Raw genomic sequence first — 21,954 nt, 5'->3', positions numbered from 1 at the left:
ACAAGCGCACGTCTTTCAATGTTCGCGCGTGCCAGACCGCGCGTTGTGGGGCCAAGGATGATCGGCGAGGGGCTCCCTAACCTTGCCGGTGGTGACGCCCAAGGAATCGTATTTGCCTGCTTGTGAAATGTCGCTTCTCTCTCTCTCTCTCTCTCTCTCTCTCTCTCTCTCTCTCTCTCTCTCTATCTATCTCTCGCTTTCCTGGTTACTTTTATTTTTCGTTTTTTTTTTCTTCCATCGTCGTCGTACCAGCTTGTCCACAGGGCGTCGTTAAACGGTTGCTTCATTTTTTTTTCCCGTCGTTCTCCTTGTCCTTTCCTTCGCCCGTCTACGCTATTCCTCTTTTTTTCTTTTTTCTCTCTCCGTCTCTTCGACTTAGATCACGTCCGCGGTGCGAACGGCGGCCACTGTCGTTGTCGCCGCCTTGGCAAGAGTGGGCCACCGCACTCCAAGCGTCCGCGAAAAAGGTGAGCGACTATTCTTGCTGTTCGCTCGCCCGGCGGCCCCGAACTTACATTGGTTACGTAGAGCTTAGTTGCGCGCGCTAGTGCAGCGCGGCTGGGCGGTTTATCTATGAGTTGGTCGTACGTTACAACGCGTTACTTCACCGATATCGCGTGTCTGAATCGCATGCCTTGCAAACGGCCGCTGGAGAACATAAAAGACAGAGGGAGGCAACAAGGGGGATCACAAGGCGCGTTACCAACTCGCCTGACAAAATGTTTTCGACGAGCCTTTCAAATCGCTCGAACACGGCTCTCCAGGGAACACATCGACTCTGACAGCAGAGCGTATACTGCGCCAGCTGAGCAACTTTGCAGAGGAATATTAGCTTACTGGATAATAGCACTTCCCATCAATGCAGTGGTAAGTCGGCGACGCAATCTATATGTTCCTGGTATGTTTCAAGACCCTCAGTTTGACAAGGATTACTTTCCTCTGGTCCCTATGGATTTGAAAAGTTTTGCCAGTCGAGGCACTAGAGAACGTTTCTCACTTTTTTTTACAAGATTTTGAGGCGGTAAATATTTATTCGACAAGTCTACCACTTACAAGTGCAGTAAGATGTTTGAATTTCACACAATGATACTTAACTGCACTAGATGTAGCTCACCTTGTTAAGTGTCTCACTTTAATTATTTATCTATTATTTGCTGGTTAAGTGACAAAAGAAAGAACACAGACGAATAAATTATTGATCGTAAACTCGCAAGTGCTTCGCTTACATAATCCCTGCGGTTAAGACGCAAGGGTGCGTTCACGAATGTGACTATACTGCAAACGTCAACGTTCTTCCTGTAAGGCAAGCCTTTACGGAAGCCTCACTTTCGGTTGTAAAATTTGAATATAGGAAGAATGTCTTGTTGGAGAAGTTAAGTTGACGCAATTTTCGTGTATTTTAAGCAAACTTCACATAAATGTCGTTTTAGATAAGTCCGTCAGTGCGGTTATCGAGCGCATATCTGATCTTTGTCATTTACACCCGTCACTGCTACGCTAGTGCAAATATCCATCTATGTGAACAGCTATACTGCAGCAATTAGGTGTGAAGGATAAAACACTGCATTTTCAAGTGTTTTCTGACAGCTAAAATAAGTCATGCGTTTTTCTCTCCTTCCCAGGCACGGTCGTCTCAGTTACCGTCATACAAGGATGACCAACGGATTACGAGTGCCAGCCAAATAAAATAGGTCCCACGAGTATACGTCGCAAAAAAAAAAAGAACATTTGAGAACTTCAGTGTCGTGTCTCCGACCGTAAACAATGCCTGCACCTGTGAGCAACACCAACGGAATCTACAATGACGAATCTAAGTACTTTGTGTTCAGAAATCTCCACTACGTGCCTATAGTCGGCTTCGTGAGCTCTCTTCTCGCCATGCTCGTCCCTTACGCCATCAGTGTTTACCTCGGGGACACGCCTGCGATTCTACCGTTCATAAGGTAAGGAGCCACAGCCATATGAAGACAAGAAAAGCGCAAGGAAAAGTTACAGATTTTTTTTTTAAAGTGAAGTATAGAAATAAAAGAAAAAGGGGGAGGGAATAAAAGCAGATGATCAGATAAATTGCCGCAGTTGGGAGGCGAAAAAAAAAACACCCATATAACTCGTACGATGCTCTATTGGGTTTTACCGGTGGCTGTCGCACCATTATATTTTTGGGGGTATTCGTGTATATGCACAATAAACCTGGCCCCGAGAGTGGTAGCCAGCGCCACCCCATCGCTAGGGCGACGGATGTTGCGAGCCCTTTTAACTGCAGGTTTCGTGACGTACGGCAATTTTAGGAGCATCCGTTTGGGCAATACGCCCTCATGTGCTACCTGCAGACATCAAAGCTTCCAGACCAGAGTCGGAGGTGGTCTGAATAAAAAATTGAAATAACTGATAAGGTTCAACGTCCCATAACGAGACACGGAGACGCCATAGTGGATCAAGGGCTCACTAAACATTTTTGACAACATGGAGTTCTTTAACGTGCTCACAAAGCACGGCACACGACGATTGCTCTTGTAATCCGACTCTACCGGAATGCGACCACTTCGGTCGGCAATCGCACCGGCGACCTCATTCGGTGCAGCAAAGCGTCATAGCCACTGCTCTGTCGCGGCACGCAACATGACAGTTAAGTCAAGAATATGGCGGAAGCCCGTCTGGTCGGGATGATGCCTACCTCAAGAGAAGAGCTCCGGACACCGACTAAAATGGTTTAATATATATTTACGTTTCATAACCAACTTCACAACAAGACAGTGTATAACCGTGCTGTCTGATAATCACTCACGTGGGATAAAAAAACGGCTCTGTATGTATACGCACACGGAAACGTCAATTCGTGTAATGTAACTTCCGTCACCCTGACAATTTGTTGTCTCCTCGATTTGCGTCAGCGGTCTTGTTTTACCGACGGTGCATTTATCTGACAGGGCCTTCTTGCTACGGCGTCCAAGATAAATCTTATTACTTACTGTTAATCTAGGTTTCCAGCAGAAATGTTAATCGGCGGCGCAGCCAACTTATTCGTGGCGCAGCTAAGTTTTGTATCATGGAACGCAGACAGTTAGTGAGTTATTCGAGACAAAGGCTGTTAGTGTGATACCTGCATGCGCCCACGTGAATAAATGAATACAATGACAGGAGAAGAACAAGGTTCGCTGTTTGGATAAGCTGACCGTTACTGCATTGGCACAATTGTGTTGTTGGACGGTTTGCAATCGGTGCGGGGTCGTAAAGGTAGTTTTAAAGCTGTAGCCTTGTCGGCAGCACCGAACTATAGAAGAAGGTAGTTGTTTTCAAGGATGGAGCTCTTCGTTGTGCGTTTTCATTCAGCGATGAACATTTACTGTATTGAAAAATATGGCAATGTGAAGAAGCGAAATGAACCATAGGGGGTAGAACTAACTGTGTAGCAGTAATTGTCTCAGAACACATTCATGTGCCATTTCGTTACAGTGATGCCGGGGGAGACCCACCGCAGAGTATAGTGTTTGGCTTGTTCCTAGGAGCGACTTCATTCACAGGTAAGGGACGCTACACTCCGGACACTTCTATATTAATTTTAAGGCTCCTAGCTTCAACGTTGAAAAGTGTGTGGCAGCTTGCCTCAATGGCGCTTTTGCCTGCAATAACTGTCACGACAGCAGGAGCATTACGCTACGTAACAAACTAAAATTAAGCATCACTGCTGTTGGTTGACGACGTATTTTTGAAAGACGGAGAAAAAATGCGTAAAGATATGCAGAAAATCTATGAACGAAGACAGGGTAAGAGACAAACGCGACGATATGACAAACGATGGGCCTGCAACTGTTAGTTTAATCGAAGGGAAACCACAAGCTTGAGTGCCGCGCACAGGGAATATCGCAGCTAACGCATCTAAAGTAAGAAAAGGTCATGTGCAGCTCCAGAGGACTGTACTCCTATATGTACTCCTGCTTTGTCGAGAGTACTTTTAGTCTAGTATTCTTCAGAACACAGGAGATGAGTTTGGCAAGGCCCGTCATATACATGACGTGTAAGCTCGTGGTTTGCCTCCAAATATTGTAACAGTAGTGGCTCAGGTGTTTGTTGTGTCACTATTTTCGTTTCCGTGCTTTCCTTCTTTCTTTCTTTCTTTCTTTCTATCCCCCCTAGATTTTGTGACATAGCATAGTGACATGCCCACTGTACTCAACACTTGTCCCAAACTTGCGAGGTGAAAGTGGCCTGTGGCAATAACGCCAAAAGATTATTTAACGGTCTTCTATCGACCATTTATTTTATCACGTTTGACATGCGAGCAGTTTTGTAGAGAACCCTTGAACAAATAAAAATAAGCAAAATGATAAATACAGGAAAGCACAACATTGGTGGCAAATGTGATCTGGCCATGGTAAGAATTGTGATTCATGCCTGCAGTAGAAATTGAATAGTTGAAGTAAGCCATACCCTTTCGGTGTTTGCGTTCATGTGTTTTTTGACATTGGCTAGTGTCCTGTTGTACTACTAATGTATTTACCTTACCAGGCGGTGTTCCATCGAACCTTTTATTACTGCTCGGTGTTCGTTTCTTTGCTGCTTAGTGTAATGACCTCCGGATTTTCCTAACTGGGCACCTCTCGAGTCCGCTTAATTACCACTCGACAAATAGCCGAAGCCATGCAACATGTCATTCAAGTTCGTTCCGTACCGGGCTAGCACAGTCAAGCGATTTATTTCTTTTGATTCAACTGTATTCTTAAAATTTTAAAGCTTAATTAAATTCCGTGATTTTACGCGCCAAAGAACCAAGGTCTGTTAAAGAGGCACGCCGTAGTGCAGGACGCCGGATTAGTTTTTACGAGTTGCGGCTCTATAGCGTCTACCCCGATGCCCGGTAGAAAAGACTTCTTTACATTCTGCCCCAATTAGGATGAGGCCGCCAGGGCCAGGATCGATCCCACGACCTCGTTCTCAATGGTGCATCGCCATAACCACTCAACTGCCACAGGAGGTCATTCTTGCAATTCATCGCTTGGCACACGCGGATTCTTTTGCGGGTGCCATTCTGGTTAATGACGAAGTGCCACAATGCAGAATGGGTGCGCCCTCGTCAAACATTACTTCCGCCCAGCCGACGTTTGGCTTAACTGCGTGGCAAATGTCCAACGTTCGTTTGTGCCGCATGGAATGAAAAAGGCTGCGAACGTTCTTGTTACCGCTTTAGATAAGTCTTCTATGCTAAGAGTGTATGAAAGGACGTACATGGATGTTTAGAGACGCATGCATGGAAAAAAAAACCTAATAAGTAGAAAGAAAGTCACAAAGAGGATTTATTTTTTCCAAGGAAAGCATCCTCGAGCGTTCTTGAAAGGGACTTTTCAAGGACATCTTTTGACTGCACGTAATTACCTTGCAGGTGCGCCAGCCTGTTTCTTGTTTTCTCCTTGAGTAGTAGAGTGAGGAAATATCATACTCTACCCACATGGGGCTAAGTCTCGTCGCTGCACTGCGCATGGAGCAGTACAAGATTTTAGCTTCGTTTCGGTGGCAAAGTCGAAGGTCTTGAGAGCAGCGTTGTTCAACGCCCGCACCAATGCCTCTCTTCTAACGGCCGTCTCTCCCAAAATCGGAGATAGGCCACTTCAAGGGTAGACCGTTATCTGGAGCAAACATCGCGCTCTTTATCACCGAGCGGCCAGGTCTTGTACGTATCTTTCATCTGAGGTCACTCGTACGCCATTGTATTAGGCCTTCGGTTTAAGGAGATTTTCAAGCGCAGCTCATACGTTGGCGTCTCCGTCGACCGATCGCGCTATTACTAGGACAGAAGGTATAATTCACGAGCAAACAGCACCACAGACTCGCGCAGAGAAAGAGGAGAAGGAGAGAGAGTGAAAGAAAGGTCCTATTAAAAAGAATCAAGCGAAACTAAGGATGAGATAAACTAATGATGAGATAATCTAAAATAAAGCCTTCTGAAACGGAATATGCACGTATGGTTTGAATGAGAGTAGCCTCAATTGTAGGATAGCAATCTTGAGAAACAAGGAAAGGAGCACGAGTCAGATACTCCGACCCTCTATGGCGTTGCTTAGACATGACGAGGTGGCGTTACGTGCTGGACTCCTTTGTACGGTGCACAAATGTACGGCGCAAAGAAACCTCCGGGTTACGGCAACACGTACTAGTTGTAAATGAGTGTACGCCATGGGTACTGCGTGTCTCTGTCCCTGTGTTTTCAGAGCTGCTTTCCCAACCGTTCGACTGTGAACCAACTCGCTCAGTTCAAAGTTCTAATAGACTGTTCAATCCCAATTACGGTCGTCTCTAATAATAATATTGCTAATATCAAATTTTCCCTCGTGCCTCCTGGTGACCGTGAATAATAACCTCTAAGTCGTCGTCCTAGCTTTTTCTTCAGCTAATGATTCACCCCGAAATACATTTCTTGTGCTAAGACTTGAAATGTAGCGGCAAGGTCGATCAGATGTCCTTTGTTTATGCCCAATCGCACGAGCGGTCTTCAAAACACGCGGCGGACATAAAGCAAAGTAAAAGACATCGATGAACTTGCATGTGTTGGTTTGATGCTCCGATTTCCTCCGCGGCTTCTGCGAACAGTAGTTACTACTCTGCTTCAATGTCAATGACAGCCCCAGTGGCCGAGGAAAAGCAAACCGAATATTTTCGGTTTTAAAAACGCGTCTTTTCGTTAGTTAAGGTTCTCTTTATCTCGCGATCCTTACAAAAGTCTGTGGGGAAGGCCTTCGTATACGTGTGCTTGGCTATCGCGATAGGCACCGACCCAATCTTAGCAACTCCTCACGCACGTGAGCAACTTTGTTATCCAGGGACTTGGGACTGTGCTGAAGCAGTAATTGGCAGATAGGACGAGCGTTCTGTAATTGCAGACCACCTTCAACTTCAGCAGCGTCTCATCTGTTATCAAAGACGGGCAGGCTATGATAAACAGTCCTCACAAACTAAATGATTCGTAAATCCAGCCTCTCGTCCTCCCTCTCGCTGTTCTCCCAAATGCTGTCAAACAGAGGCTGCAGGGAAACTGTCAGAAATGTGAAGTACTGGAAGTTGGGCGGGTTGGTAGCTATGCATTATGAAACTGCAGCGCGCCCAACAAACGAGACACAAAGAAAAGGTAACGCACAAACGTATGTGCGTGCGTTACCTTTGGCTTTGGGTCGCGTTTGCTGTGCACGCTGCAGTTTAATAATTACGGTTAGAAATGTGTTACAGGCATTATTTCAGCTTGCCTATACATGTTCCGCAGTGAACAGTGCACGCTAACGCCAAGGCGATGTCGCTCATTTCAGGCATGATAGGAATGTACATGAAGTACCTGATGGTTCGGCAGCAGAACCGACACGCCCGTGACGCAATGGTGGACAGAGTGAATCATCTGAGCTGCGTAGCCGGCGTGATCGTCTGCATCGGAGGATTCATCGTCGCATTATCGCCTACAGGGCACCTGCGCAAGGACTGCACCTGGGTGAGGCAGGCGACGATTGCACTGCGACCGCATTGGTAAACGCCGCAGCGAACTGCTCAGGTCGCAGTTTAAGCAGTACGTGTCTCTAGGAGCTTGTGGCTTTTGCGTTTATAGCATAACATTGAATATTCCTAAAAAATTAAATTGTAGGGTTTTACGTACCAAAAACACGATCTGATTATGAGGCACGCCTTAGTGGAGGACTCCAGAAATTTGGACCACTTGGGGTTCTTTAACGTACACCTACATCTAAATACACGGTTGTTAATTTGAGCATTTCGCTCCCATCGAAATGCGGCTGCCGTGGCGGGGATTCAATGTGCTTAGTAGCCCAACACCGTAGCCACTAAGCAACCACGGCGGGTGAAAGAAAATTTGGTGCATTTCGGTCTGGATAGGAATCGAGCCCAGTGAATGTTCCTCGTTTCTTCTTCACTAAGGATACGAAACCGGGACAACGAAATCTTCAGCAAACTTTTAAACTTAAGTAAGGAAACTAGTGTACCAAGTTAGTTGAGAGGATTTCAAATAGTAATTAATAATCTCCGCAAAATTATTACGTCAACGTTCAAAGATTTCTGCGATGCGTCTTCTTTCAAACTTGTTCTCTGCCCAGCATCATACAGCTTCGTGCGCATGCGCAGCATATTTTTTTATTTTTTTTGCCGCTGATTGTTTCATATGGTTTAGTCATGCTATCCGAGCATTAGCTGACACTGTGTAAACAGAAGATAACTGCTACTTAACCTTCCTCCTTGCTGTGTTTCACGTTACGACACTTTTCTTTGCATATCGGATGCAATACATGTATACGTTGCGAATTGATGTGCAAATACATAGAAGAGTTTATTATGTACTGTCTGTGATTGTCATTCTACGCTAAATACCTCGATTTCTTCCTATATGCTCTGTACCAGAATTTATGGCCATAGACCCAATTGACATAAAACAAAATTGATTTTTTAAGCAGAGCTATGGGGCGTTCAGCAATCATGAAGACTGTGCCTAGGTAGTTTGGTTCTAAATATCTTAAGGACGCACTTAGTCAAGATAATAAACTGGGCAGAACGTGATCATTGGAAAAGACGTTTCTGATCTTGATATAAACACGGGTGAATGGTTCCCTAATTGAGGCTAAAGTAATCATGATTTCGCGGCTTTGTACGTCCGTCAGTGAAGGACGAATAACATGAGAGAATGATTGCCTTGCATTCTCCTTCCTTCACTCTTTGCTCCTTTCCCAGTGGTTTGTTTCCTTGTGGACCGTACTTTCCACCTCTCATTACTTGCATCACGGGCCTACGCAGTACTGGCCCATGTTCGTGCCGCACGTCATCGGTGCCATCATGATATTCGGCGTCGGATATGCAACCACGGTGCTGCACATCTACCTCCAGTACCTGACGGATGCACGCTGGAAGACGTCGCCAGTGTTCTATAGCAGGGTCCTGCTATCCCTAGTCGGCATCATCGCCATGCTTATCAGTATCCTTTGCGAAAAAATTGTCTCAATTTTCTCCGACGTATTGGGCGGTAAAGCAATACTAAGTGAGAGAACTCCAGAATACAATACTGCCAGAGAGACGTCCTATGAAGTATGGAAAAAAAAAACGAGAGCTCAAGAAAATGTACATATATGTAAATAGATAACAACGCAACGCAAATATACAACACATGCATTATTTGGAATCAGAATAAAATTCGACGAAAATATTTGGTATTTTTCATATATATTAAAGACATGTATGCGGGCATATAGTAAAATCTAACAACATAAATAAATATAATGCCGTTAGCAGGCAGTGATAGCAATAATTGGAATGCATCACGTAACCGCGCAAACGACAATGGACGAAGAAGCAAACACACAGGAGAGGCGTGGATCCGCTCCTGTCCTGTGTGTTTCCTTCTTCATCCGTTGTCGTTTGCGCGGTTACATGGTGCATTCCAATATCGACCACGAACTAGCCCGCCTCTCCCTATTAAAGATAACAATAAACCTGTACGCTATAAAATACTATAAAGAATAATCAGCGAGAATCTTAGAAATGGAGTAATTACACATCTTATAAACAATAAAGGTGTACTCTGAACAATAAGATCTCTCGTACAACGCATAACTCTAACGAAGAATATCTACTATTTTGTGTAATGCCATGTTTAAGAACTATGGCGGCCAGGCACTGCCACAGTACCACTTTAGCCGGCGACGTCTTAGAATATCATGGAGTTACCCTGCAGCTACCTGAAGTATTTCGTTCTTAGTGATGCAGAAAATGTGCGAGCATAGAAATTTAACCAGAATCCAGCAAATACAGCCTTCCACTTTACCTACTGAATTCACATTCCCTTTGAAGCTTATTCTTGGCAAATGAAAAGATGTGTACTCGGTGTGATTCGTAAGCTTACGAAGCAATTTTAAGGTTTATTTAATAATTATTAATATTTTCTATCAAAATTGGTTTACGTTCTGAAAGCAAGTGCTGATATTCAATGCGTTTTTGGTGGCCCCTTATGTCTTTTGCGGGGGATGGCTATCAGATCAATGATAGATTGTTAGGTGACCTCATTAAAACACATAGACGGGATGTTATCTTTATCTTCCATGCTTTCATAACTAAGTGTGCTGTAAAAATTTGTGTCCAAAATTTCAAACCCTTTCTACAACTTAGTTCATCTGTTGCTATCTAAATAACGAAAAAAAAAAGAAGGAGAAATGCATGCCATGTGTATGACTCGAGCAATTTTTGTTGATGTTAGTGAAACAACACAGGAAAATTGAAAGTCTAGCCTTTCCACAAGCGTTGTCACAAATTGAAACTCTATTCTGAAAACCGGAGAAGTTCCCTGAAAACTTTAACACAAAAGCTGCAGCAGCGCCATCGCATCTTCTACTAAATGTATACGTCATCTGTGCATCTTGCTCGCTGAAAAACCTTTTTTTTTTCATTTACTGTTATGCTGATCAGCAATAGAGATGAAGAATTTATCTAAATTTTGAAGGGTTCCTTGACATTCTGCAACACCGCAGCAGGCCTCAACTGCCTTCTCTTTGACATGAGCCTAATGACACCGCCAAGTGGCCGAGGAAAAGTGGTAAGTCGCTTTTATATATTCATTCACAACGTCCTGATGACTGATTCTCACTAACAGCCTGACTGCCTTGAGGTAGTTTTCCGGCCCGGCAGTGAGCACGCGATTAGATTTTCAGTTCAAAGTGAAGCGACAAAAAATAAAGGATTCGATTGTAACGTGGGAAAAACTGTGCATGGAAGGCCAGAATGACGCCGAATAAAAAAAAAGAGGCTCAATCCCAAAGATTTATGCTCATAAATTCTGCAACGTTAAGGTCTCACCTCAGAGATATACGTTGTTTGTTCCTACATTTACTCAGTGAAAAATAGCTTTCGGACTTTTCTATAAATTAACTGCTATCGGGAGAGAAGCTATCACTGCAGCAACCATCTTATTTATGGAGGTTAAGTGAAGGCTTCTCTATCTGTACGTTAGATATTTCTTTGTTTACCTCGATCTGAGGTCCCTGATAAAATCTGAAACTAAAATGTACACCCAACGACAGAATTAACGTAACCGCTAAAAGCGGTAAACGTCACGTCAACACATTGCAAAAGTAAATTTCAGAACTAGTATAAACTGTGACTGCTGAATGTCTGACCACGATATACGGCAGTTCTTTATTGCCTTATAGATTTAAAACAATCTTTGCTGGCTTCTGAGGCAGTCGTTAGTTGAGGGGCGATTCTTTTACAGATATCTCTCCGCGCGCAATCACCATGCGACCACGCATACTCGTCCATATGGAAAGCTTGTGGTGCATGCGGAAGACCTAAATCTTAGTTCCTACATGTAGGGCTGTCGCTTGAGCAAGACGGCGAGTGGCTCTTCCATCGGCCCTTTTCGGGGAGATGAGTGCACGCCTAGCGGACATATATAAGATATAGTGTAGCTACGTATTGGCGGATATAGTCGTAGTGACGTATTGAAAAGTGTAGTGGTTCGAGCGAGTTGATACGTACATCTTGACTTCAGGTACGTAGCACACGATAAAGGGGGACAAAGACAGAAAGTGAGAGAGAGAGAGAGAGAGAGAGATGCGGGCCCACTTTTCTCTCTCTCTCTCTCTCTCTCTTGTCTTTGTTTACCCTGCACTACGTGTCTAAGGTCATGACGTATTCATACACAGCTTCCGCACGCGTTCTGGTTGGCCCGCGACGAACGACCGGAATCCGCCTCGGCGTGATGGGCTTGGCCACGGTGTTTTGCGCTGAATCGACCGCAGCAGATAGTAATTTCGCTCACTCTCTCGACGGGCACGTTCAAGTGAGAATAAGCATGAACTTGTGTACACTACATCTACTTCGCGAGAGAGTGCGGGGGAAAGTTTAGAGGCCGCCACTTGAGGTACAGTCTTCTAGCAGGCTACCTTGGGCTCTGTAAACGTTAAGATGGGTAAAAGGACCACCAAAATAAGTAAAAAGAGAGATGAGGGTGGCGGTAAGGAAACTGCATTTGAAGCGTATGTATTTGGCTGTAGACTTTGAGCACTTATACTTTGGAACTCTGCAATGCCGACAGTTCTTAGCAACAGGATAAGCCTTGAGTTCTCAATGGCCGCAATCCTGCATTTAGTGCATAGTATGTCACTGGAGTCATTCATTAATATTCTAATTAGAAAAACGTTGCTATTTATGAAATGGAGCAATGTGTTTCAATATTTCATAATCGCGATTTTTATTCCTGCCTGTGTTTGTGACAATGCATTACTGTCTTAATTTTGTTTTAATTTTCTGTTACGCTTGAAGATATTGCTACGGGATAGTATTTCCAATGACGAAGAGCCGAGCAGTAAGAAGACGACGACGACGATTGGAAGCCAGCGCGGGCTGTTGCCTCTTGGCCAACTGCGGCGTATCGCCTTGTAAATATACTTGTAAATAGCTTTTCGTCGGCTTCCTACGTAACATATCTGGTGGAGGTGGACGTTCCCTGTACCTCGTCACGGAGCTTCGCAGTGGACGGTACGTCGAGCCTTCCTTCATGGCTCCCGGCGACGACAACCCGACTGCGCCGGCTCCGACACCTGCTGCCATTTCGGCGACCTACATCACCCTCTCCGCTCCCCGTGATCCTGGCGTATTCTCGGCAAAAGATGGGGAAGACGTCGTGGACTGGATCAGCCTGTACGAACACGTCAGCCGCAATAACCGGTGGGACCCTACTATCATGGTCGCCAACGTAGTCTTTTACCTCGGTGGCACACCTCGAGTTTGGTATCGGACGCAGGAAGATGAGCTGACCAGTTGGGATTCGCTTAAGCAAAAGCTTCGAGACTTGTTCTGCAACCCCTACGGTCACCAACTTGCCGCGCATCAGGCACTTTCCGGTCGTGCGCAGACGTCAACGGAGCCCTACGTCACGTACATTCAGGACGTCTTGGCTCTATGCCGCAAAGTTGACGCACACATGACTGAGTCCGAGAAGGTTTCCCACATCCTCAAAAGGCATTGCCGATGACGTCTTCAACTTGCTCGTATTTAACAACGTGGCGACGGTGGATGCAGTTATAGAAGAGGGCTGCCGCCTGGAACTCGCTAAAAGCCGACGTATCGACCAACAGTTTGCCCGTCTGCCCAACACCCCAGCGACATCTTCCTGTGCCGACGCTCCTCGTCCCAACAACACTGGCGATGTTACCAGGATTGTCCGGCGTGAGATCGAGGCCGCCTATCTGGCTGCGTACGACTCCAGCCCCTCCAATGCACCTGCAGTCACTGTTTCCCTGATCCAGGCAGTTGTCCGCCAGGAGTTCGCCAACATGGGTATTCACACCGTCTGCTCGGCCCATCGCCCTGATACGCACCCGGCTTCTTCGATTCCACCCCGTCCCGCACCTTTTTACCCACCACGTTTCCGCAACCCCTCTGAATGGCGCACTGCAGACGACAAGCCAATTTGTTTTCACTGCCATCGATTTGAGCACATTTCTCGGCACTGTCGCAGTCGCTGGAGTTCCCTGAACCAGTCTACATATACTGCCTACTCTCGCCCCCCAGGTGGCCTTTCTCGTCCCTATGCTGCCCGCTCAGATAATACCGCCACCGATTCTCCTGCGCCGAACCGCCCCGATTCTCGTTCGCCTTCGCCCCAACGACGACAATCTCGCTCCCCCCAGCCCCGTCGCTCCTATTCGCCGACTCCCTTCGGACGCCGCTCCCAGCCAGAAAACTAGACGATGCAGCGCCTCGAGGTGACGCTGCATTGCTCCCTACGCCGCCAAATCCTCTCCTGACGTTGTCCACTCATCTGAACCTTCTTGACGTGCAAGTCGACGGTGTTCCTGTATCTGCTCTCATAGACACTGGGGCGAATTTGTCGGTAATGAGCGCTGACCTTCGTAACCGGCTGAGGAAAATAATCACGCCCGCCATGACGCCTGTTGTCCGTGTCGCCGATGGCGGAATAGCCCCTGTAATTGGTATGTGTGCCGCCCGCGTCTCCTTCGCCGATCGCTCCACTACCGTGCTATTCACAGTCATCGCTCACTGTCCCCACGACATCATCCTCGGCCTAGACTTCCTCTCCGCACATTCTGCTCTCATCGATTGCTCTGCCAGTACTCTCCGCCTCGACCTGCCTGTTCTTGATCCCGCTGAACAACACCCTACTCGCCTCAGTTCCGTGGACTTCGTTCGCTTGCCACCTTCGGCACTGACTTACGTTGACTTCGTGTCATCCCTACCAGTGCCCGACGGTCACTACATCGCGGCTCCTATGCAAGACGTCCTCCTTACACACGGGATCACACTACCTCATGCAGTTTTATCTATTACGTCGAATTGCGTCTGCCTGCCAGTGGTCAATTTTGGCTTGACGACACAAGTGCTGCCGCGCGTGATGTCTCTGGCCCAACTTTGCTCATTCGAGGATCACTCTGTAGTATTGATTTCAGTAGACGACAATTCAACCGATCCTCCTCTACCATCGCAGTCGGCAACTTGTACCATCGCCCACTTACAGAAAATGATTGCACGCGACATGCCGTCCGAGCACGCTCGTGCGCTCTACCGCGTTCTGATTTCCTACCAAGATATTTTTTACTTTAACGATCGTCCTTTGGTCCAAACAACAGCTGTTAAACATCGCATTAATACCGGCGATGCCCCTCCTATTCATCGCCGCCCGTATGGAGTATCACCAGCTGAGCGTCAAGTTATTCACACCGAAGTTCGCAAAATGCTTGCCAAGAACATTATTGAACCGTCATGTAGTCCATGGGCGTCACCTGTTGTGCTGGTAAAAAAGAAGGATGGCTCATGGCGCTTTTGCGTGGATTATCGGCACCTTAACAGGGTTACCAAAAAGGACGTGTATCCCCTACCTCGGATTGATGACGCCCTTGACTGCCTCCACGGTGCTCGCTATTTCTCCTCTATTGACCTTCGCTCCGGCTATTGGCAGATTGCCGTGGACGATCTCGACCGCGAGAAGACTGCCTTTGTAACACCCGACGGTCTTTATCAATTCAAGGTGATGCCGTTCGGCCTATGTAACGCTCCTGCCTCTTTGGAACGCATGATGGACTCCCTTCTTCATGGTTTCAAATGGTCCACATACCTGTGCTACTTGGAAGACGTTATAGTATTCTCCCCAACATTCGCTACGCACCTCGAGCGCCTCTCAGCAGTCCTGAACGTTTTTCGGTGAGCCGGTCTGCAACTCAACGCATCGAAGTGCCAATTCGGCCGTCGCCAGATTACCGTCCTTGGACATCTCGTTGACGCGAACGGAGTGCAACCGGACCCAGGCAAGATCCATGCTGTTACGCACCTCCCTGTTCCGAAGTGTGTCAAAGATGTGCGCAGTTTCATCGGCCTTTGCTCGTACTTCCGCCGTTTCGTGAAAAATTTCGCGGCCATAGCACGACCACTAACCGAGCTTTTGAAAAAAGATGCCCCTTTCCAGTGGGGCGATAACGAGGCCTCTGCATTCTCGCTTCTAATCGACCTTCTCACAACGCCTCCCGTTCTGGCCCATTTCGATCCTTCTGCGCCTACCGAAGTCCGTACTGGTGCCAGCGGTCACGGAATTGGCGCAGTACTGGCACAACGCCAGCGTGGCCACGACCGTGTTATCGCTTACGCCAGCAGGCTCCTCTCGCCCGCGGAGCGCAGCTATTCCATCACTGAGCGTGAGTGTGTGGCCCTAGTTTGGGCGGTTGCGAAGTTCCGCCCATACTTATATGGCCGACCCTTTTCCGTTATCACAGATCATCACGCGCTTTGTTGGTTATGCTCATTGAAAGACCCTACAGGAAGACTTGGTCGCTGGGCCTTACGCCTCCAAGAATATTCGTTCTCTGTCACCTACAAATCCGGCCGACTACACAAGGACGCTGACTGCCTGTCTCGCCACCCCGTAGACGAGCCTGACGACGCCGACAGTAGTACCGCCGACGGCATTTTCTCTGTGTCTGCCTTCGCTAACATCGCCGATGAGCAGTACCGAGACCTATCGCTGCGAGTACTCATCGAGCGTCTGCGCTCTACACCTACCGACGCATCCGTTCGCCGATATGTCCTCCAAGATGGCATTCTGTACCGAAGGAACTTCCTCCCTGATGGCCCTGATCTTCTTGTCGTGCCAAAACATCTACGACAGACTGTGCTCTTTAAGATGCATGACGTACCCACTGCAGGACATCTTGGGGTAACCCGCACGTACGACCGCGTCCGCCGCCGCTTCTATTGGCCTGGTCTCGCTCGCTCCGTCCGACGCTATGTTGCTGCCTGTGATCCCTGCCAGCGTCGGAAAACACCTCAGGTGCTACCTTCCGGTCATCTCCAGCCGATCACCGTCCCTGTGGAACCGTTCTTTCGTGTTGGATTAGACCTCCTCGGTCCCTTTCCCACTTCATCCTCTGGGAACAAATGGGTAGCCGTCGCAACTGATTACGCCACCCGATACGCTATCACGCGGGCTCTCCCTACGAGTTGCGCCACTGACGTCGCGGACTTTCTCTTGCGTGACATTATCTTAGTGCATGGCGCCCCGCGACAGCTGCTTACTGACCGTGGTCGTAACTTCCTCTCTAAAGTTATCGCCGACATTGTGCGTTCCTGCTCTATTCAACACAAGCTGACTACCTCATACCATCCTCAAACCAATGGCCTGACAGAGCGGTTAAACCGTACTCTTACCGACATGCTGTCGAAGTACGTTCCGAAGGACCACCACGACTGGGACGTTGCCCTTCCTTACGTCACATTTGCTTATAATTCTTCCCGGCCCGACAACGCCGGATTTTCTCCATTTTATCTACTCTACGGTCGCGAACCGACCTTGCCCCTTGACACGGTACTTCCTCCTGCTGCGACCTCAACAACCGAGTATGCGCGCGACGCCATCGCCCTCACCGACCATGCACGCCAGCTTGCCCGTGCTCGACTGACGGACTCGCAAACCACGCAGCAGCGTCAGTACAACGCCCGCCACCGTGACGTACAGTTTTCGCCTGGTGCACTCGTGCTCCTGTGGTCGCCCTCTCATCACGTCGGACTTTCAGAAAAGCTCCTTTCGCGATACACAGGGCCCTACCGCTTGCTGCGCCAGGTGACGCCTGTGACGTACGAAATTGCTCCTGTGAGCTCAACCTCGTCATCTACTCTGGCATCTAGGGATGTCGTGCACGTCAGTAGGCTCAAGAGCTACTACACTGCTTCAGAGTCCAGCCTTTAGTCGCTCCGGGACGGCGCTTTTGCCGCCGGGGGTAGTGCTACGGGATAGTATTTCCAATGACGAAGAGCCGAGCAGTAAGAAGACGACGACGACGATTGGAAGCTAGCGCGGGCTGTTGCCTCTTGGCCAACTGCGGCGTATTGCCTTGTAAATATACTTGTAAATAGCTTTTCGTCGGTGTCTTCCCACGTAACAATATTAACGTATTGTATGTTCCCACATTGATGTTACTTTATGTTGTGTATTCCTTACCTATTTCTGTGAACAATATAATACATTTTCCTCCAACTGTCCCCCCTGCGATAATGTCTTCGAGGCTACGTAGGTATTCTGTAAATAAATAAATAAATTTTAATGTCTGACACAGCTACGAAACTTGATTAGTAGAATTTATGAATTTGTCTAAGATCATTCGAATGGTCTGAAAGAGTCATTGCAGAGACGCGCGTCATGTAAACTTCGATCACAAAGATATGAACATAGTCACTTTTGAACGAGTGCGAAACTAAGCCTCATAATGGCGGTCAAGCGAAAGAGTAGGAGAAATAAGAAAATGATCAAAACACTATGCTTTTTTTTCTCTTCTTTTTTTTCTACGTCGCTACTCGCTATAGTGCTCGCTACACACCGCGGCATATCACGGTGAGCCGTTTTGAATTGACCCAATTTTCGTACTGCTGGACGATTACAGTCAAAACTCTATGATACGATCGCGCGGCTTATCGTAATCAAGGCGTGATACAAACTTCAAAAAAGAAGCAGTCACGGCTTCAAATAAACTACGTATACAATGTGCTCTGTTTCTCGATGATTCGAGCGTTCTACAGAACCGTGGGGACACGATACGAATTCCTGATCCGCGGCAACGTCTTTCGCGGATAACAAGCACCTCTGTGGCGTACAACTGCGAAGTCGGCGAATGTCAACTTTGTTTTCCATGGTAGCAACGAAGACCTTCGCACTTCAAAAGCACTCCGTGGCGTGGGTGCTACGGAAACGTTGGGGGAGAAAAGAAACGAGCGCTATTTGTCTAACGCATTGCGGAACGGTCGGCTCGACTACGTCGAATCAAGGGAAGTCTAGAACGTCATCAATGACGGCTTTATTCGAAAACCGTTACCACGATAAGCAATGATACCTTTACCTTCACCTGACAGGTGTGGCAATATATATATATTTTTTTTTCTTTTTATGGATCGCAAGATTTAACACGAATGTATAGAGATCCAGAGAAATTCGTATCATCTAGACTCTACTTTAAATTGTTACCGTCACTCAGCACTGATACTCGAAAGTATTTCTACTTTCAAAGCAGCCAGCTTGCTAACCATTTTTTTTCTTTCTTTTTGACATCGGAATCTGCTTTCCGACATGCGTGCTCGTTTCCCCGTCTTCCTCCGTGTGAACGTGCCGCCGCGAGTGTAGCGAGAGAGCTCATTGCGATACAGTTATGACCTTCTGAAGATACGCGAGGAAAATTCTGATTTCAGTGGTCAGATATTGTGTAGCCCCATGACGGGCGAACTGAGTATGAAGAAAAGCTTTTCTTTTTCTTTTTGAAGGGGGGAGGGGGGGAAGGGAGGATAAGGCATCGAACAAGGAAGATGCGCTCGATTTCCGCGAGATTCTTGCGTCACAGCCGCCAAATGGATGAGTTTCCTTCGACTGAAGCCTAAAGAGAGACGACTCGGCAAGCTCTAACCATAACATAAGGCCACGCGCACTTATTGGCCTCGGTAATGCTGCTTATGGTGTGACATCATTGAAGTAGTTGTCAAGGAAAGAAAGGCTGAATTGGCCCTACATGCGCAGTAAGTGTGATGGCATTGCTGCATCGATGTACCTAACGCAGCCAGCGGTATACGAACGCAAGTAATCGGTCGTGATGAATATGCAAAACGAGAAAAAAAAGAAAGAAAGACGTGAGCAATATAGACCACAGGACGAGAGCTATTGAACGGAAACCAACTCACTAACTGGTTTTACTGCTCCAAATAAACGAGTAGAGTTTAACCAGTGATAGCAAGGATGATATGCGATGAAAAATGTTGGAGCTCTTCTTTTTTTCCTTCTCGCTCTTTTTTCTTTACTTCTGTTTTATCTTGGCTGACTCTTCAGGCGAACAGCTGTCGCTGCGCTTGAATTTGCATTTTGACAGTAACGCGTAATGCGTGCTGACAGCAATGTTTAGAAAACCATTTTTTTAGTGGCACGAGCATCGAGTGACACTCTTGTTTCTTGGGCAGCACTTCCGGTTCACCTCCTGAGACGACCGGGGAGGAAATGCAAAATAAATCAGAAAAAAATAGAAAGATAGTACAGTACAAAATTCACGAGTTCCATTATAGATGTGACATCAGAGCATAAGCTTAGTTACAAGTTGATCGAGTTACTGCAGTGTCTAGTATAATTAGAATTCATTAGAAATCGCTGATTATCGCACGCAAAAGCACGGAATCGCGGACTTTAGAGACCGCCACGTGAGCACGACGTTGGCGGAATTCCTGGAAACGCGGAATTAGAAAGTGGAAGTAACGACGTCCCTAATGACGTCACACATAAGAAGGTGGCATGATATTTAACTAGATAATTCACAAAACACAGTTGCCTCCGAGTTCTGTTCGTACGTTGCATTCGCCTAAAGTTAACCTAAAGAACACCAGCGCCGAGGTGGTGAGACAGCTTTGTCAAATATTAGGGTCGTCTACCATTTTTCTTTCTTTTTCCACTGTGCATCGAGATGGTTGGCTGCCAACACCGCAGTCATCTATATTCACGTGAGCTCTCATAAACGGGCGACGTTATTTACTTTTTGGATCGCGCCAATGAAACGTACACTAACAATATAATTTTGCAATGGCAACGCCTTTTTTTTAAAGAAATTGAATATTCCTCGGCATCTGAATACTTCCGCGAAATTGTATTCTCTGCAGTTTTTATATGACGATGACGTAATGCAGGGGCCGGAAATAAGAGTCACGCGTTTTAATATACTTCATCGCATTTCATAAGCGGTGCTCGAGGAGAGAAATCGTCGGAAGTGTATGAAAGGCCAGGTTCATCTGTTCAGTTAGCAGATCTTCTACACTCGATCCGAAGCTCGCTTATAGACGTAAATATTAATACGGAATGTTTTGAATGTCGCATTTCTGCGTGTACATGTTTCAGTTCTTACCACCCAAATACTACGATGAAATCTGTGCCGTCGTCGGAGATATAAATTACCCCATCGATAAATAGGAAGCCGAACACGCAAATGGCTTCGACAAGCCTTTTGTTGTTAAACACACATATCTGTCATACTAATATTCGATCAGACGCTAAATGATCAATGGAAAAACTACACTTCCCATAAGTAATGAGTTACGCTAGAATGCACAATCGCGAGTAATTGTTCTTAAAAACAGAATTTGGTGTCACTTCCCTGTTGACTGTACAATAATGTGTTTCTTCAACAACGCTTTCTTTGACAATGCGCCTCTGAAGCCGTAATTCTCATTTTGTACAGTCGCATTTCTTTTTTTACAGCATGTCCAGCACCATAAAATTTTGTGTCATAAATACTTTGCAGGTTTTGGAGATACTGACGGTGCGTCAACACTGTTAATTAACTTATCTTCACGGATAAATTGGCAAGCAAATAACAACGTGCAGCAGAAAGCAACACAAAAAGGAAAATAACTCACAGGCGTAGAACATGCACATGACGTAATCAAATTTGTTCCGCAGGTTTTCTCTCGCCATGATTTTTTTTCTTCTTTTGCTATGCGCAGTTTATTGTAGAACTATCCGCCAAGTTTACTTACTCGTAAGCCGTTGCATGCTTCAGGCCTGACACCTGACGTAGCAGCAAACGAAATGTATCTTCCTTTTTCTCTCCAGTACCCGCAAGGAATGCTGTGGGCGGTGTCAGCCGAGTGGGTCATGGCGTTCATCTTCCAGTCCTACGTACTGACATACATCCCGGACTTCCGCAAGGCGACATTTGTGCTCGACATAAACATAAGTGGAGTGCGCGCAAAAAAGGAATAGGAATATACAGGCGTGATGTGCATGCTGCTCGGGACTTGCGTTGCAAGCGTTTATGAGGGGCTGCAAGGTGGCTCGTCGACACCTGTCCTGACCATCGGCTGTATGAGTGTGGAGAATCTATTCGACCTCGTGAACTTATTCTACATTATTTTTTTTAGAAACGGACAACTGCTAGTGGCATCGCAGTATTTTAAACAGCCCCTGCGTGCTTGTTTACGAAAATAAATACTTCAGCATAGTGAAGAGTGTCTCTGGTGTGTTTTGTTTTGGTCTTAAAAAAATTTTCCTTCTTCATATTTGTGTTTGTGCCCCATAAGTTAGAGGGGGGGGGGGGAGTCGTAGAGAGTAAGTAGAACGATTTATGATGGCAGTGCTGATGCGTTAAATGACAGTGTATTGCCAAAGATGTGCGTGAAACTGTGGCTATTGTTAAGGCGACGTGACATGAGCGCTGGTGCTCCAAGAGGCAACGCACTAGATCAATTACAATGAACGTATATATGCACAAGGGAAAAGATGCTTATCGTACTACGAGTTTCAGGTGACTGGAGTGAAATATATCTGCTTCAATTTTCATGACATAGCAAGTTCTGTCGTAGTGACTTGTGATGAAGCGCGGTGCTCCATATTGAATTGATTCTAGCGTACAACTTAAATAATTTTGACGTGGAGACCACACTGACGAAGCAAGTTCTAAT

The 21,954-nt window shown here is 46.6% G+C and overlaps 1 protein-coding gene across 2 annotated transcripts; it reads left to right on the top strand.

Annotated features, from left to right (window-relative positions):
- The first annotated feature begins 375 nt into the window (after window positions 1-375).
- LOC142579700 (DNA damage-regulated autophagy modulator protein 1-like) lies at window positions 376-21,499 on the top strand. Of its 2 annotated transcripts, none has more exons than XM_075690180.1 (7): window positions 376-467; window positions 1,623-1,943; window positions 3,454-3,521; window positions 7,293-7,468; window positions 8,776-8,953; window positions 10,503-10,564; window positions 21,107-21,499. In XM_075690180.1, the coding sequence occupies exons 2-7, from the start codon at window positions 1,765-1,767 to the stop codon at window positions 21,254-21,256; spliced, it is 813 nt and encodes a 270-aa protein (XP_075546295.1). In that variant the 5' UTR covers window positions 376-467; window positions 1,623-1,764; the 3' UTR covers window positions 21,257-21,499. The 2 variants fall into 2 exon arrangements, with proteins under 2 accessions (XP_075546295.1, XP_075546294.1); XM_075690179.1 differs by having other exon boundaries at window positions 10,500-10,564.
- The last annotated feature ends 455 nt before the right edge of the window (window positions 21,500-21,954 follow it).

Source organism: Dermacentor variabilis, chromosome 4, assembly GCF_050947875.1.
Source record: "Dermacentor variabilis isolate Ectoservices chromosome 4, ASM5094787v1, whole genome shotgun sequence".
NCBI lineage: Eukaryota > Metazoa > Arthropoda > Arachnida > Ixodida > Ixodidae > Dermacentor > Dermacentor variabilis.
This window is presented reverse-complemented; position numbering and strand designations above follow the sequence as displayed.

Coding starts and splice junctions, on each gene's coding strand:
- LOC142579700 (XM_075690179.1), top strand. CDS start 1,765: ATGCCTGCACCTGTGAGCAACACCAACGGAATCTACAATGACGAATCT. Junction 3,522..7,292: donor AGGAGCGACTTCATTCACAG/GTAAGGGACGCT, acceptor CGCTCATTTCAG/GCATGATAGGAATGTACATG. Junction 7,469..8,775: donor TGCGCAAGGACTGCACCTGG/GTGAGGCAGGCG, acceptor GGGCCTACGCAG/TACTGGCCCATGTTCGTGCC.